At 46.1% G+C, this 16,400-nt stretch overlaps 1 protein-coding gene across 6 annotated transcripts in view; it reads right to left on the bottom strand.

The window, feature by feature from the left end:
• The window catches only part of LOC118375531 (schwannomin-interacting protein 1-like), a 386,524-nt gene that overhangs the window by 6,311 nt on the left and 363,813 nt on the right, over nt 1-16,400 (bottom strand). For all 6 annotated transcript variants that reach the window (XM_052522718.1, XM_052522728.1, XM_052522722.1 and 3 more), the window contains 3 exons: nt 7,215-7,333; nt 4,608-4,725; nt 3,769-3,966 (listed from right to left, as the gene is read on the bottom strand). In XM_052522718.1, the coding sequence (XP_052378678.1) occupies nt 3,769-3,966; nt 4,608-4,725; nt 7,215-7,333 (435 nt within the window). The remainder of the gene's footprint in view (nt 1-3,768; nt 3,967-4,607; nt 4,726-7,214; nt 7,334-16,400) is intronic.

The raw sequence follows: 16,400 nt of genomic DNA on the forward strand, positions 1-16,400 counted from the left end.
ATGTGTGACATAACTCCACCAGTCCTATTTATGATATAATTTACAAAGATTATACTTAAAACATTTTTTATCATAAAATCATGTTTTTTAAATCAATTCATATATTTCAGTTTAACCATAATATTTGTTCTGTCTTTCTGGTGGATTAAACTGAAATTGCAACCAACTTTCTATGGCTTGTTTAAAAATGGTGATATTTTGTAGTGATTTTATATAAATTGTGATATTATTTCATTTTCAAATGACTGAAAGTGAGAGGTTGTCATCTGAATAAAGGGAAAACGGACATTCTTCAACATGGGATGAGACATCCTTACTAATCTGATAGAGAACCAGTTCGGAACTAAGTATAACATTTGTGTGACTGAAGCTTTTAGTGAGAGGTTTGATGCTTTAATATTTAATCATTTCTTCCCTCCAAATTCATACTCATTATAAATATGTGCTCCTTTCATTACACTTTCTCTGTATGACTTGTGAGTGTGCGTGATCGCTCAGCTGGTTCTTCCTGTCACAGTTTCTCTCTCCTCTTTCACTTTCACATTGGAACCCATGCAACTGCACTAGTGATCATGTTTCCCCTCTGTCATAGGCCACCGTTTCAGTTCGGAGAGGGAGCATGTAAGTCAGTGACACACAGAGAGAGAGACAGGGGTGTGAGAAAAGAGAGCGAGAGAGATAGAGAGTGAGAGATGCCGAGATGTGGGGAGAGCCGGCCACCGCGAGTGGTAGTGTTTTGGTCATGATATGGGCTTGGCCTCATTGTGTTTGTCCGAGGTGGAGTTTCCTCCCTCAGTTATATTACTGGATTGGTTTCTCAATGAGTCTTGGCTACTGAGGTTAGTGGCAATATGAATAAGGATACCGCCAACAACAATACCAAAGTATTTCATCATATCAGTATTCTCTTAGACTAGGCATGATATGAATGGGGAAAAATTCTTGGTTGGAGTGTTGTGTGAATTGTTGTGTAAATTCTTTGTAAGGCCACATGGCTTTATGGATTAAAGTGTGGTAAATGGTATAAAACCACATCCCCTCACACACATTCCCCTCATTTCTCCTGTCATTAGTGGCTTACGCAAGAGCCCCTGGCACCCAAACACCTGGCCGCTGGCTTAACACACTGGTCTGGTGCCAGCCTGCACTCTGACTATATATATTTGGTAGGGCTGAAATCAACTGGAAAAGGTTCACATTCTTGTATATTTCTATAAATAATGTATTGAGAACTTGTACGCAGGAAATGCACATCCCTATAATAATGAGCAGGTGTGAGTCTGCCCACTTTATGCTAAAGAGGTATAGTGTACCATAAGTAGCTCTGAAGCTAATGCTATCTGAGCATGGTGCTGCCCCTGTGTTCAGTACAGCAGTGTGTTAGTTTAGCGACAGGGCCTCAGATCTGCCCCTGTGTTCAGTACAGCAGTGTGTTAGTTTAGCGACAGGGCCTCAGATCTGCCCCTGTGTTCAGTACAGCAGTGTGTTAGTTTAGCGATAGGGCCTCAGATCTGCCCCTGTGTTCAGTACAGCAGTGTGTTAGTTTAGCGACAGGGCCTCAGATCTGCCCCTGTGTTCAGTACAGCAGTGTGTTAGTTTAGCGATAGGGCCTCAGATCTGCCCCTGTGTTCAGTACAGCAGTGTGTTAGTTTAGCGACAGGGCCTCAGATCTGCCCCTGTGTTCAGTACAGCAGTGTGTTAGTTTAGCGACAGGGCCTCAGATCTGCCCCTATGTTCAGTACAGCAGTGTGTTAGTTTAGCGACAGGGCCTCAGATCTGCCCCTGTGTTCAGTACAGCAGTGTGTTAGTTTAGCGACAGGGCCTCAGATCTGCCCCTATGTTCAGTACAGCAGTGTGTTAGTTTAGCGACAGGGCCTCAGATCTGCCCCTGTGTTCAGTACAGCAGTGTGTTAGTTTAGCGACAGGGCCTCAGATCTGCCCCTGTGTTCAGTACAACAGTGTGTTAGTTTAGCGACAGGGCCTCAGATCTGCCCCTATGTTCAGTACAGCAGTGTGTTAGTTTAGCGATAGGGCCTCAGATCTGCCCCTGTGTTCAGTACAGCAGTGTGTTAGTTTAGCGACAGGGCCTCAGATCTGCCCCTGTGTTCAGTACACCAGTCTGTTAGTTTAGCGACAGGGCCTCAGATGTGAAACTCATCTCTTCTGACTGCTGGGCACGACTGCATCCCCAAACACGTCACCCAGTGCATTCTGGGATATGAATAATAGATTGCTCGAACCCAACCACCCCCTCTTTACTGAATAAGTAACATCTTCTGCCCAGGTGGAGATATTGGTGTGTGTGTGTGACGGGTGCCTTGCAAAATTATTCATCCCCCTTGGTGTTTTTCCTATTTTGTTGCATTAAAACCTGTAATTTAAATATATTTTTATTTGGATTTGATGTAATGGACATACACAAAATAGACAAAATTGGTGAAATGAAAAAAATAACTTGTTTCAAAAAAAGTAAAAATTGCAGTGGTGTGTGTATATGTATTCACCCCCCTTTGCTATGAAGCCCCTAAATAAGATCTGGTGCAACCAATTACCTTCAGAAGTCACATAATTAGTTAAATAAAGTCCACCTGTGTGCAATCTAAGTGTCACAGGATCTGTCACTTGATCTCAGTATATATACACCTGTTCTGAAAGGCCCCAGAGTCTGCAATACCACTAAACAAGGTGCACCACCAAGCAAGTGACACCACAAAGACCAAGGAGCTCTCCAAACAGGTCAGGGACAAAGTTGTGGAGAAGTACAGATCAGGGTTGGGTTATAACAAAATATCCGAAACTTTGAACATCCCACGGAGCACCATTAAATACATTATTAAGAAATGGAAAGAATATGGCACCAGAACAAACCTGCCAAGAGAGGACCGCCCACCAAAACTCACAGACCAGGCAAGGATGGCATTAGTCAGAGAGGCAACAAAGATACCAAAGATAACCCTGAAGGAGCTGCAAAGTTCCACAGTGGAGATGGGAGTATCTGTCCATAGGACCACATTAAACTGTACACTCCACAGAGCTGGGCTTTACGGAAGAGGGGCCAGAAAAAAGCCATTGCTTATAGAAAAAAATAAGCAAACACGTTTGGTGTTTGCCAAAAGGCATGTGGGAGACTCCCTAAACATATGGAAGATAGTCTGGTCAGATGAGACTAAAATTGCCTTGAAGAATGGACAACAATCCCAGTGGCTAGATGTGCCAAGCTTATAGAGACATACCCCAAGAGACTTGCAGCTGTACTTGATGCAAAAGGTTGCTCTACAAAGTATTGACTTTGGGGGGGTGAATAGTTGTGCACACTCAAGTTTTCATTTTTTTGTCTTATTTCTTGTTTGTTTCACAATAAAAATATTTTGCATCTTCAAAGTGGTCGGCATGTTGTGGAAATCAAGTGATACAAACCCACCAAAATTCAATTTGAATTCCAGGTTGTAAGGCAACAGAATAGGAAAAATGCCAAGGGGAGTGAATATGTTCACAAGCCACTGTATCTCTGTGTGTGTGTGTGTGTGTGTGTGTGTGTGTGTGTGTGTGTGTGTGTGTGTGTGTGTGCTTGGGGGGCACTGATGCAGATGAGAATGTTAAAATAATCATGACTATGGCTGCTGCCAAGGGGGGGGGGGTCTACTCTGTGACATCATCACAATGTTAAAGAAGACCAGTGTGGTTGGTTTGCTCTGAAAAGACCTGGGGTTAGAAACGCTGACTAGAGGCTGAGGTTACAGGTCCGTTGCCTATAGCGACGGTACTGACCAGGTCTGCCACAGGGGACTTCTTGCGGTTCTGTTTTTCCACCTCCACCTGCATCTTGGCCATGGGTTTGGCCATCGCCAGGGCTAGCTTAGCCTCGGCCTGCAACTTCTTCTGTCTGCTCAGAAAGTCCATGTCCTCCAGTGACTCACTGTCTTCCTCCGTAGTGTCCCGGTCAGAGTAGGACGAACTCTGCTTCGACTGGGGGACAGAGACGTGGGGAGAGTGGAAATAAGGAAAAGTTAGTGGTTTATTCCCATTGGCTCTTCGTTCTTCTAGTGTAGTCATTGATAGGTCATTAATTGAACACAGAGGTCAGACAGGGAAACAGCTCAGAGCTATAACAGATGGTTATAAATACTGGGATTACCCCCCCCATCCCCTCCCTCCCACCCCCCTCCCTCCCCCCTCCCTCCCTCTATTAACGGTGTCCGTGTCTGTCAGACAGGCCGGGTGGCCACTCATCCATGTCTATCAGAGTGCGTGTTCATATTCAACCTTCATTTGCTGCCGGTGTATTGGTTAACGGGACAGAAAACGTGAGCATGGCCATTCACTCTCCCCCACACGCTAACCCATCGCTAACCCTATCGCTCTGATTCATACCGAATCTGTCCCTTTCTCTCTTTCTCTCAGACAGTCTCACTGAGGGTAACCTATATGAGTCACACAGTAGATATCTCTCTCTCTCTAGGAATGAATATTTCTTCTTAATGTATGTGTGTTTGTGTGTGTGTGTGTGTGTGTGTGTGTGTGTGTGTGTGTGTGTGTGTGTGTGTGTGTGTGTGTGTGTGTGTGTGTGTGTGTGTGTGTGTGTGTGTGTGTGTCTGGTCGGTCTGTACCATGGGGGACAGCGGTGTGTCCAGACTGGTCTCTGTCTTGCTGTCGTCTGCATCGCTGTCCTTGTCACTGCCGCTGTCGTTGACAAAACAGATCTGCAGGTTCATCCCACTCTGCAGCCTGGAGAGAGGAGGAAAGAGGAGAGGGAGAGGAAGAGGGGGAGGAAGAGTGGGAGGAAGAGGAGGAACGAGGAGGGAGAGAGAGGAGGAAAGAGGAGGGAGAGAGAGGGAGAGGAAGAGGAGGAAGAGAGTGGGAGAGAGTGGAAGAGAGAGGGGGAGAAAGAGGAGGGAGAGAGAGGGGGAGGAAGAGGAGGGAGATAGAGGAGGAAAGAGGAGGGAGAGAGAAGGTGAGGAAGAGGGGGAGGAAAGAGGAGGGAGAGAGAGGGAGAGGAAGAGGAGGGAGAGAGAGGGAGAGGGAGAGGGGGAGGAAGAGGAGGGAGAGGATGTGTCATTACTATGGGCTAACGGAGGGGGGAAAGTTCTATGGGTTAAGGAAAGTTCGCTCAGCAATAATTGCTTGTAGGGTTTTATTGACCCAGATAACATGCATCTAGGCACCGCGGGTGAGAAAGAAACTCAATAACAGTCCCATCTAGTTTTCCACTCAGGCCAAACCCTCCTCTAACTCTTCACTGATGTCTCAGTGTGTCTGTGATAGAACTGTAATAGTGGCTGGCCTTGCATAGCATTAATAAGTATGTCTGTGTCTACTCCGTTCCTCCCTCTCTTGCTCTAACTTGGGTTCGATCCAATCAGCTAGACTCTGACGGCTCTCTAGACCTCAGAAGACCTGAGTCCTGTAAGATCTGGATCAAACCACTCTGGATCAATAATCGGCTTCTTTCAAACAGTAATTACAAACACATGTAGAGAAAACCTGATCGATTAAACAGCCTGGATCCAATCAGTCCAGATTGAACCAGACCAGAGTAATCGATTGGTAGTTTCAGAGGAAGGAGCATCAAAATGATCCTTGGAATTAGTTAAGCAGTTCATGGACGTACCTAACTTATCCATCCGTGAGTGCACCCCATAAGAGTTGCTTTAGTGAGAATTCTGATATGCTTACATCATAGTTTCAGATGAATGAACTGTGCGAGTGTCTTTGTGTGTATGACTGCATGTGTGTGTATCATGGAAGGCTGCTAACAGTAAGGTTGATGGTGTGTGTAGGAGTGCATTTTGGGAAGTGAAATCCACAGTGCCGGGATGCAGAGAAAGAGAGAGGAAATGTCCCTTACTCTCAACAGTGAACAGTGGTTAGAGGGAGAGAGCAGGAGTCTGTCTGTGTTGGGGAGATGGCCCTACAGAGTTCCAGGAGACAGACATAGTTACAGGCATTAAGAAAAGGTCAAATCTGACTCTGTCAGAGTAATGTCCAGTAACCTGCAATTTCACTCTATTGACAGTGCCCACCCACATAAAGAGAGTGATGCCATTGCTTCTCAAGAACAGGGACTGGGACTGAGGGTGAAACTGATCTGTGTCTGTATGTGTGCGTGTGGGTAGGGCTGTGACTGTCATGGCTGTGACTGTCATGGAATTTTGGATGACGTAATTGGCCAGCCAAATGACCGCGGTCATCGTTAAAACCGTTCAAATGGCCCCAGAAAATGGGTCCGCACATTTTCTCCTCTACTCTGCTCTGTGTGTTGCCATAGAAATATAATGAATATTCAATGATGTAGTCAATGATGGCATAATGGCTGAACTGGCGGCAATTGTGAGTGTAACCATAGGAGCAAAACAGGAAATAAATCAAATATGTTCTAAAATATGTGCTGTGATTTGTTGATTCAACTCAACTGACATTACAAAAGAAACATTGAATTGTATGAGCCACATAAGTTAGCATCATTTGAATGAACATTCTACATTACTACGGAAAGTATTGCATCACAATAACAGGCAACCATTGCGAGTGAACCCCTGAGTGTACCAGTCAAGGTGAGAGGTCCCAAGCCCGTTCTATTCATTCTATTTCTACGTGTGCTGTTGGTGCATTGTGGGGGGGGCATTGCCTAGTCTACGGAAGATGAATTGACTTGTTTCAGCAAGAAACCTAACGCTGTTAAGAGTCCATGTTACGGCGCAAACCGTAACAAATGCCCGGCCGTCCCGTCTTCAGGCAGCTGGTAGTTTTTAAATGGCTGTAATGGTTATGTCATTTCATGACAGCCTTCATCATTAACTGTCGGTTACACGGTTATATGGTAATTGTGCGTCAAATCAAATCACATTTTATTGGTCACATGCATATGTTTAGCAGATGTAATTGAGAATGTAGCGAAATGTTCGAAATGTTTAACAATTCACGACAATACACACACATCTAATTGTAAAACAATGGAATTAAGAAAAATATAAATATTAGGACGATCAATGTCAGGGTGACATTGACTAAAATACAGTATATACTGTACATATGAAAAGAGTAAAACTGTGTAAACATTATTAAAGTGACTAGTGTTCCATGTCTATGTACATAGGGTAGTAGTATGTGTGTGTGTGTGTGCTTCTGTGTTTATGTACATGCTTGTGTCTGTGTGTATTGTTGACGTTGTGGGATTGACGTACAGCTTATTATAGAGGTCACATGATGTCTCTTACCGTGAGGACAGACTGGGCTTGCCACTCTTGCTGCAGCTGGTATAGATACCCGGCCCATCGTCAAAAAAACTACCCAGGGCCAGCTTCTGCCGGATGGACTCCCTCTCATTCTTTTGGGCCTGGAGGGGAGAGGCAGAGGGTTAAGGAGGCTAATAATAGGATGGAAGACTTCCCCATGATTTTAGCAGTAACCAGGTTGTGAGGAGGGAAACTGACAGGCTGTAAAACATGTTCCGCTCCAGACACCAATATTGTTATAATATTCACCACTAGGTGGTGCAGATGTATGCGAGAAAGAGAGTCCAACACAATTTCACCGGTCACTCTCTCGCTCTCCATCTTACACACGCAGACTCTCATGCAGTCAAACACACACCTCCCGAAACCACAGAGCATCCCTGTCTAATAGCACTATAAGCATGTCTGCCTCCTGGGCCTGTTTTCCAGTAGGAATTCCCACCTTTGACCCAGACAGCCTTGGCAGCACTTAACACACTCACACCCGGAGGAACACTCATATGTGCTAATGGGACCACATATGGCTCATATGGCTGGAATGAAGTGAATAGTTTTGTGTCAAACACATGGAAACCATGTGTTCAAATCAAATCAAATTGTATTAGTCACATGTGCCGAATACAACAGGTGTAGGTAGACCTTACAGTGAAATGCTGACTTACGAGCCCCGAACTGAGAGTGCAGTTTCAAAAAATACAGATAAGAATAAGAGATAAAAGAACAAGTAATTAAAGAGCAGCAGTAAAACATAACAATATATACAGGGGGGTGCCGGTACAGAGTCAATGTGTGGGGGCCCTGGTTAGTTGAGGTACTATGTACACGTGCTCCGAATGCAACAGGTGATTCCTCCAATTTCACTTACAGTGAAATGCTTACTTACAGGCTCTAACCAACAGTACAATTTCTAAGTAAAAAAAAAGGTATTAGGTGAATAATAGATAAGTAACGAAATAAAAACAACAGTAAATAGACAGTGAAAAATAACAGTAGAGAGGTGATATACAGTAGAGAGGCGATAGCAGTAGAGAGGCTATATACAGTAGAGAGGCTATATACAGTAGAGAGGCTATATACAGTAGAGAGGCTATATACAGTAGAGAGGCTATAAGAGAGGCTATATACAGTAGCGAGGTTATATACAGTAGAGAGGCTATATACAGTAGAGAGGCTATATACAGTAGAGAGGCTATATACAGTATCGAGGCGATAGCAGTAGAGAGGCTATATACAGTAGAGATGCTATATACAGTAGAGAGGCTATATACAGTAGCGAGGCGATAGCAGTAGAGAGGCTATATACAGTAGAGATGCTATATACAGTAGAGAGGCTATATACAGTAGCGAGGCGATCGCAGTAGAGAGGCTATATACAGTAGAGAGGCTATAAGAGAGGCTATATACAGTAGCGAGGTTATATACAGTAGAGAGGCTATATACAGTAGAGAGGCTATATACAGTAGAGAGGCTATATACAGTATCGAGGCGATAGCAGTAGAGAGGCTGTATACAGTAGAGAGGCTGAATACAGTATCGAGGCAATAGCAGTAGAGAGGCTATATACAGTAGAGAGGCTATATACAGTAGAGAGGCTATATACAGTAGCGAGGCTATATACAGTAGCAAGGCGATAGCAGTAGCGAGGCTATATACAGTAGCGAAGCTATATACAGTAGCGAGGCGATAGCAGTAGAGAGGCTATATACAGTAGCGAGGCGATAGCAGTAGAGAGGCTATATACAGTAGAGAGGCTATATACAGTAGAGAGGCTATATACAGTAGCGAGGCGATAGCAGTAGCGAGGCTATATACAGTAGCGAGGCGATAGCAGTAGCGAGGCTATATACAGTAGAGAGGCGATAGCAGTAGAGAGGCTATATACAGTAGAGAGGCTATATACAGTATCGAGGCGATAGCAGTAGCGAGGCTATATACAGTAGCGAAGCTATATACAGTAGCGAGGCCATAACAGTAGCGAGGCTATATACAGTAGCGAGGCTATATACAGTAGCGAGGCGATAGCAGTAGAGAGGCTATATACAGTAGCGAAGCTATATATAGTAGCGAGGCTATAACAGTAGCGAGGCGATAGCAGTAGCGAGGCGATAGCAGTTGCGAGGCTACAGACAGGCACCGGTTAGTCTGGCTGATTGAGGTAGTATGTACATGTAGGTATGGTTAAAGTGACCATGCATATATGATAAACAGAGAGTAGCTGTTTCTGTAGTAATTTAGGTAGGTTGCCTTAGTGTTCTTGGGCACAGGGACTATGGTGGTCTGCTTGAAACATGTTGGTATTACAGACTCAATCAGAGACATGTTGAAAATGTCAGTGAAGACACCTGCCAGTTGGTCAGCACATGCCCGGAGCACACATCCTGGTAATCTGTCTGACCCCGCAGCCTTGTGAATGTGGACCTGTTTAAAGGTCTTACTCACATCGGCTACGGAGAGCGTGATCACACAGTCATCCGGAACAGCTGATGCTCTCATGCATGCCTCAGTGTTGCTTGCCTCGAAGCGAGCATAGAAGTGATTTATCTCGTCTGGTAGGCTTGTGTCACTGGGCAGCTCGTGGCTGTCATTCCCTTTGTCATCTGTAACAGTTTGCAAGTCCTGCCACATTCGTCAAGCGTCGGAGCCGGTGTAGTATGATTCGATCCTAGACCTGTATTTACGCTTTGCCTGTTTGATGGTTCGTCAGAGGGCATAGCGGGATTTCTTATAAGCTTCCGGGTTAGAGTCCCGCACCTTGAAAGTGGCAGCTCTACCCTTCAGCTCAGTGTGAATGTTGCCTTAATCCATGGCTTCTGGTTGGGGTATGTACGTACAGTCACTGTGGGGACGACGTCCTCGATGCATTGATAAAGCCAGTGACTGATGTGGTGTACTCCTCAATGTCATCGGAAGAATTAGGCAGAACTGATTTAAGTTTCCTTGCATTAAAGTCTCCGGCCACTAGGAGCGCCACCTCTGGGTGAGCGGTTTCCTGTTTGCTTATTTCCTTATACAGCTGACTGAGTGCGCTCTTTGTGCCAGAATCTGTCTGTGTTGGTAAATAAACAGCCACGAAATGTATAGCTGAAAACTCTCTTGGCAAATATTGTGGTCTGCAGTTTATCATAAGATACTCTACTTCAGGCAAGCAACATCTAGAGACTTCCTTAGATTTCGTGCACCAGCTGTTGTTTACAAATATGCACAGACCGTCCCCCCTCTTCTTACTGGAGTGTGCTGTTCTATCTTGCCGGTGCAGAGTGTATCCCGCTACTTGAATATCCATGTCGTCGTTCAGCCACGATTCTGTGAAACAGGATATTACAGTTTATGATGTCCCGTTGGTAGGATATTTGTGATCATACCTCATCTAATTTATTGTCCAATGATTGCACGTTGGCAAGTAATATTGACGGTAAAGGCAGCTTTCTGTGCCCTCTGTACCTGCGTCTCTTCCTCTTGCCAATGACGGGGATGTTGGCCTTGTCGGGTGTCTGAAGTACATCCTGTGCTTCCTGCTTGTTGAAGAAAAAATCTTTGTCTAATCCGAGGTGAGTGATCGCTGTCCTGATATCCAGAAGCTCTTTGTCTAATCCGAGGTGAGTGATCGCTGTCCTGATATCCAGAAGCTCTTTGTCTAATCCGAGGTGAGTGATCGCTGTCCTGATATCCAGAAGCTCTTTGTCTAATCCGAGGTGAGTGATCGCTGTCCTGATATCCAGAAGCTCTTTGCTCTGTTTTCCAGAAGCTCTTTGTCTAAGATATGGATATGCTCTTTGTCTAAGAAATCGCTGTCCTGATATCCAGAAGCTCTTTGTCTAAAATAAGTTACAAATGATGGCAGAAATATTATGTACAAAATAAGTTACAAATGATGCGGAAAACCCCCCACATAATATAGCACAATTAGTTAGGAGCACGTAAAACTGATGCCATTTCTTCAGTCGGCACAATGTGAATAGTCTGGGTAGCCATTTGACTAGAAATTCAGGAGTCTTATGGATTGGGGGTAGAAACTGTTTAGAAGCCTCTTGGACCTAGACTTGGCGCTCCGGTACAGCTTTCCGTGTGGTAGCAGTGAAAACAATCTATGACTAGGGTGGCTGGAGTCTTTGACAATTTTCAGGGCCTTCCTCTGATACCACCTGGTATAGAGGTCCTGGATGGCAGGAAGCTTGGCCCCAGTGATGTACTGGGCCGTTCGCACTACCCTCTGATATATTCCATTCCAGCCATTACTATGACCCCTCCTCCCCAATTAAGGTGCCACCAGTCACCTGTGAATGGCATCCTGCACCCCGCTGAGCACACACCTGAGAAAAAGTGTGTAGAGAATTGTGTAGAGACAGGCCTTCTCTCACACTCCTTGGGCTGGGCTTTCAGCCACAGTAGCCTGGCCTATCAGCAGACAGACAACACAGTGGGAGAGTTTAGACTGTTCAAGGCCACTACAGGACTGTTGTTGTTACAGGTGGTGATGGGAAGTCAAATGGGTACCAGAGTCAGATACAGAGTGCAGTGTGTATGTGTTGGTGTCGGGGCTGGGACTCCTCGAGGTTGAGGAGTGTCTGGGGGGAAATATTGACCCTCTCTAAAGGCCATGAGGGAGGAAGAAACACGCACGCACGCACGCACGCACGCACGCACGCACGCACACGCACGCACGCACACACACACACACACACACACACACACACACACACACACACACACACACACACACACACACACACACACACACACACACACAAAGAGCAGGCCTTTCAGACAACAGGAGAGAGGGGAGAGGTTCAGAGAAAGGTGGAGAGGAGAGCTTTTAGAGAAGGCTTTGGAGGAGAGGGGGAAGGAGGTGAGGGGGAAGGAGGAGAGGGGGAAGGAAGAGAGGGGGAAGGAGGTGAGGGGGAAGGAGGAGAGGGGGAAGGAGGTGAGGGGAATGAGAGCAAAGGAGAAGATGGCAGAAGCCTTGAGTGTTATCCCTCTCTTTAACTCTGTCCTCAACCTCTCTCCATTTCAATTCAATTCCATTCAAGGGCTTTATTGGCATGGGAAACATATGTTAACATTGCCAAAGCAAGTGACGCAGATAATATACAAACGTGAAATAAACAATAAAAATTAACAGTAAACATTACACTCACAGAACTTCCAAAAGATTACAAATATCATATTATGTGTATGTGTTATGTATTATGTGTTGTAACGATGTACAAATGGTTAAAGTACAAAAGGGAAAATAAATAAGCATAAATATGGGTTCTCTTTCTCCATCTCTCTTCCATTTCTCACCCTTTCTCTTTCTTGATCTCACAGGCCTTCCCCAACCCTTTATTTGTCCTCCCTCCCTCCCTCCCTCCCTCCCTCGGCAACATTACCATAATCCTTCTCCACATCAGACAGCCCAGGAAAGACAGCTTCTGTTGGCACCCACAAGAGGGGGCTTGGCACAGCATGGCATTTGTGTGCTTGTATGTGTGTGTGTGTGACGAGGGGTACTGGGGGAGGCAAGATGAGGACACTTAACAGCATCACTTTACCACTCCTCAGATACTAACAATCACAGTCTGTTTGACAGCAAATAAACACACATGCACACACAAATCCCTTCTAACTCCCTCTACAGGACAGTGTCGTGGTATTGTAACACTGAGTGGCTGCTGTTCCATGTCTGACCAGCAGGTGTCAGTGCTGAGTGGAGGCGCTCCTGAGTTGCTGTGATTGCCATAATAACAGACAAGGGCTCTTGTGTTACAACAGAGAGGAGTTAGTGACAGTAGCCATTGTAGTGTTAGCCTCATGGGTGGTGGGGATACTTATGTTAGGTGGCAGGTGGCATTTGTATTGGAATGTCAGGTTGTAATGTGGGGGTTTGGTGTGAGTGTGTGTGTTTGTACTGTATGTGTTGTGTTGGCATAGGGATAGCCTACATTCCTACAATCATATTTATTTTTATTTTTTAAACAACATGAAAATGAGTCGTCTATCTTTGAATGACGACAAACACTTAATTGAAGAATCCCTACTGTTGACCAATCACCGACGAAGGGGCGTATACTTCGGTTACCGAACTTCAGATTGCCTCGGGGTAAAATGTTGTGTGCACAAACAGCCCCCCCAAAAAACCTTGCCGAAGACCAAAACGTTACAAAAAACGTTACAAAATGTTGTCATAATATATTTGTCACGCCTTGGTCTTAGTATTTTGTGTTTTCGTTAATTATTTGGTCAGGCCAGGGTGTGACATGGGTTTATGTTGTTGTATTTCGTATTGGGGTTTTTGTATTATTGGGATTGCGGCTGAGTAGGGGTGTTGTATGGGCTTGGCTGCCTGAGGCGGTTCTCAATCAGAGTCAGGTGATTCTCGTTGTCTCTGATTGGGAACCGTATTTAGGTAGCCTGGGTTTCGCTTTGTATTTTGTGGGTGATTGTTCCTGTCTCTGTGTAGTTTCACCAGATAGGCTGTAATAGGTTTTACGTTCCGTTTGTTGTTTTTGTATTTATTAGTTATTTCATGTATCGTTCCGTTTTTCTTCATTAAAGACATGAGTAACCACCACGCTGCATTTCGGTCCGACTCTCTTTTGACAAACGCAGAACGCTGTTACAATATTCACAAACTGTTCTGAACTGTTTCTGATGGGAGGCAAGCAGACCCCTTTTGGCAGAACAACACAAGCACGATCCTCTCCCTAACACATCTACCATAGTAGAACCCCTCTACACGTCACACCTTCCAACAGGACTACCTTCCTTCACGTTAAGCCCCATAACTAACTAGCAAACTATGTCATCGCTGCTGGACGGAGGCGTGAGAGAGAACGGGTTCCGATATCATCATGTTCAGCATCATAAACCCCTCAAACAGGTGGCGAGTACGTCTGTGACCGTGGGGGTAGCAAATGGACCCATCTCTCTCACTTGAACCTCTCTCCTTTCCTGTCAGTCATTTAAGGTTTTCCACAGAGCTTTCCTCTCCTTCTCCGTCAAACAAACATTCCCTGCAATGGTCTGTGTTGTTACCAAAATGACTTGTGTGCAAAGCCTCCCCTCCGAAGTGCTTGACATTGTGTGTGTGTACGTGTGTGTGTATATGTGTGTATCTATCAGAGAGTCGTACATGCCCCTTGTCCCCAAAGTTCTGTTAAATGACTTCATTTCCTGGTCCTTTGAAATGTGCTGCAGCTCCTAAATTAGAATTTGAGGAACACCACTGTGCTAAATTGTGTTTTTCCTTAAATTTGAGAAGCAATTTTCTCTGGTGAAAACCCTCATTGATAAGATATGTTCTTCTCCTCCCCTGCTCTCCCCTCCGTCTCTACCATCCTCTCCTTTCCTGCTCTCCCCTCCGTCTCTGCCATCCTCTCCTTTCCTGCTCTCCCCTCCGTCTCTACCATCCTCTCCTTTCCTGCTCTCCCCTCCGTCTCTACCATCCTCTCCTTTCCTCCCCTCTACCATCCTCTCCTTTCCTGCTCTCCTTTCCTCCGTCTCTACCATCCTCTCCTTTCCTGCTCTCCCCTCCGTCTCTACCATCCTCTCCTTTCCTGCTCTCCCCTCCGTCTCTACCATCCTCTCCTTTCCTCCTCTCTACCATCCTCTCCTTTCCTGCTCTCCCCTCCGTCTCTACCATCCTCTCCTTTCCTCCTCTCTACCATCCTCTCCTTTCCTGCTCCCCTCCGTCTCTACCATCCTCTCCTTTCCTGCTCTCCCCTCCGTCTCTACCATCCTCTCCTTTCCTGCTCTCCCCTCCGTCTCTACCATCCTCTCCTTTCCTGCTCTCCCCTCCGTCTCTACCATCCTCTCCTTTCCTGCTCTCCCCTCCGTCTCTACCATCCTCTCCTTTCCTGCTCTCCCCTCCGTCTCTACCATCCTCTCCTTTCCTGCTCTCCCCTCCGTCTCTACCATCCTCTCCTTTCCTGCTCTCCCCTCCGTCTCTACCATCCTCTCCTTTCCTGCTTCTCTCCTCCTGCTCTCCCCTCCGTCTCTACCATCCTCTCCTTTCCTGCTCTCCTTCTCTACCCTCCTTTTTCCCTCCGTCTCTACCATCCCTCCTCCTTTCCTCCTCCCTCTACGTCATCCTTTCCTCTCCTTTCTTTCCTGCTCTCCCCTCCGTCTCTCTACCATCCCCTCCCTCTCCATTTCCTGCTCTCCCCTCCGTCTCTACCATCCTCTCCTTTCCTGCTTCCCTTTCCCTCCTCTCTACCATCCTCTCCTTTCCTGCTCTCCCCTCCCTTCCTCCCCTCTACCATCCCTCCTTTCCTGCTCTCCCCTTCTCTCCATCCTCCCCTCTACCTCCTTTCTCTCCCCTCCTCTCTACCATCCTCTCCTTTCCTCTCTACCATCCGTCTCTACCTCCTTTCCTCCTCTCTACCATCCTCTCCTTTCCTGCTCATTTCCTCCGTCTCTACCATCTCCTTTCCTGCTCTCCCCTCCGTCTCTACCATCCTCTCCTTTCCTCCTCTCTACCATCCTCTCCTTTCCTGCTCTCCCCTCCGTCTCTACCATCCTCTCCTTTCCTGCTCTCCTTCATTCTTCTGCCACAGCGCTCCCTCACTCTGGACAATGGAGGCCTTTCATTGGAGGAGAGGGGGGCTTACCATTGGCCTCGCACCCCAGTCTGAGACAGGCACCGCCTGTTCACCCGCACACGCCAGGTCCCGTGAGGGTGTGAGGGAGCGTGTGTGTGTGTGTGTGTGTGTGTGTGTGTGCGTGTGTGTGTGTGTGTATGTGTGTGTGTGTGAGTGTTGGACAGAAAATAAACAAATTCTGCAAAAGTACAGTTGATGGCGTGACTGAGAGAAAGAGTATGCCAGTTTGTGTAATGCAGTTTCCATCAGTGTGGCAGTGTTGTTGGCTCAGAGGATTCACTATGAGGAGTTTCCCAGGCATGAGCACTGACCTCATACATAAACACACCAATCAGGTCAGTATGTCCACTGAGAATGTGTGTGAGGGTGTTCTTAAACTTTATGGTCCTTCATTACTTCAAAACACTCTTTTTGCACAGTTCTTAGGGAAACCCTTGTTTAAATCAAACCTTCATCCATGTTTTTGTCCGGTGGACTTACAAGAGACCTTGCGTATCTACATTTGACCCAATAACAACCCTCCAGATATCCTAGGTCACAATGTGTGTGTGTGTGTGTGTGTGTGTGTGTGTGTGTGTGTGTGTGTGTG

The sequence above is a fragment of the Oncorhynchus keta genome, chromosome 1 (genome assembly GCF_023373465.1).
Source record: "Oncorhynchus keta strain PuntledgeMale-10-30-2019 chromosome 1, Oket_V2, whole genome shotgun sequence".
In the NCBI taxonomy this organism is placed as follows: domain Eukaryota; kingdom Metazoa; phylum Chordata; class Actinopteri; order Salmoniformes; family Salmonidae; genus Oncorhynchus; species Oncorhynchus keta.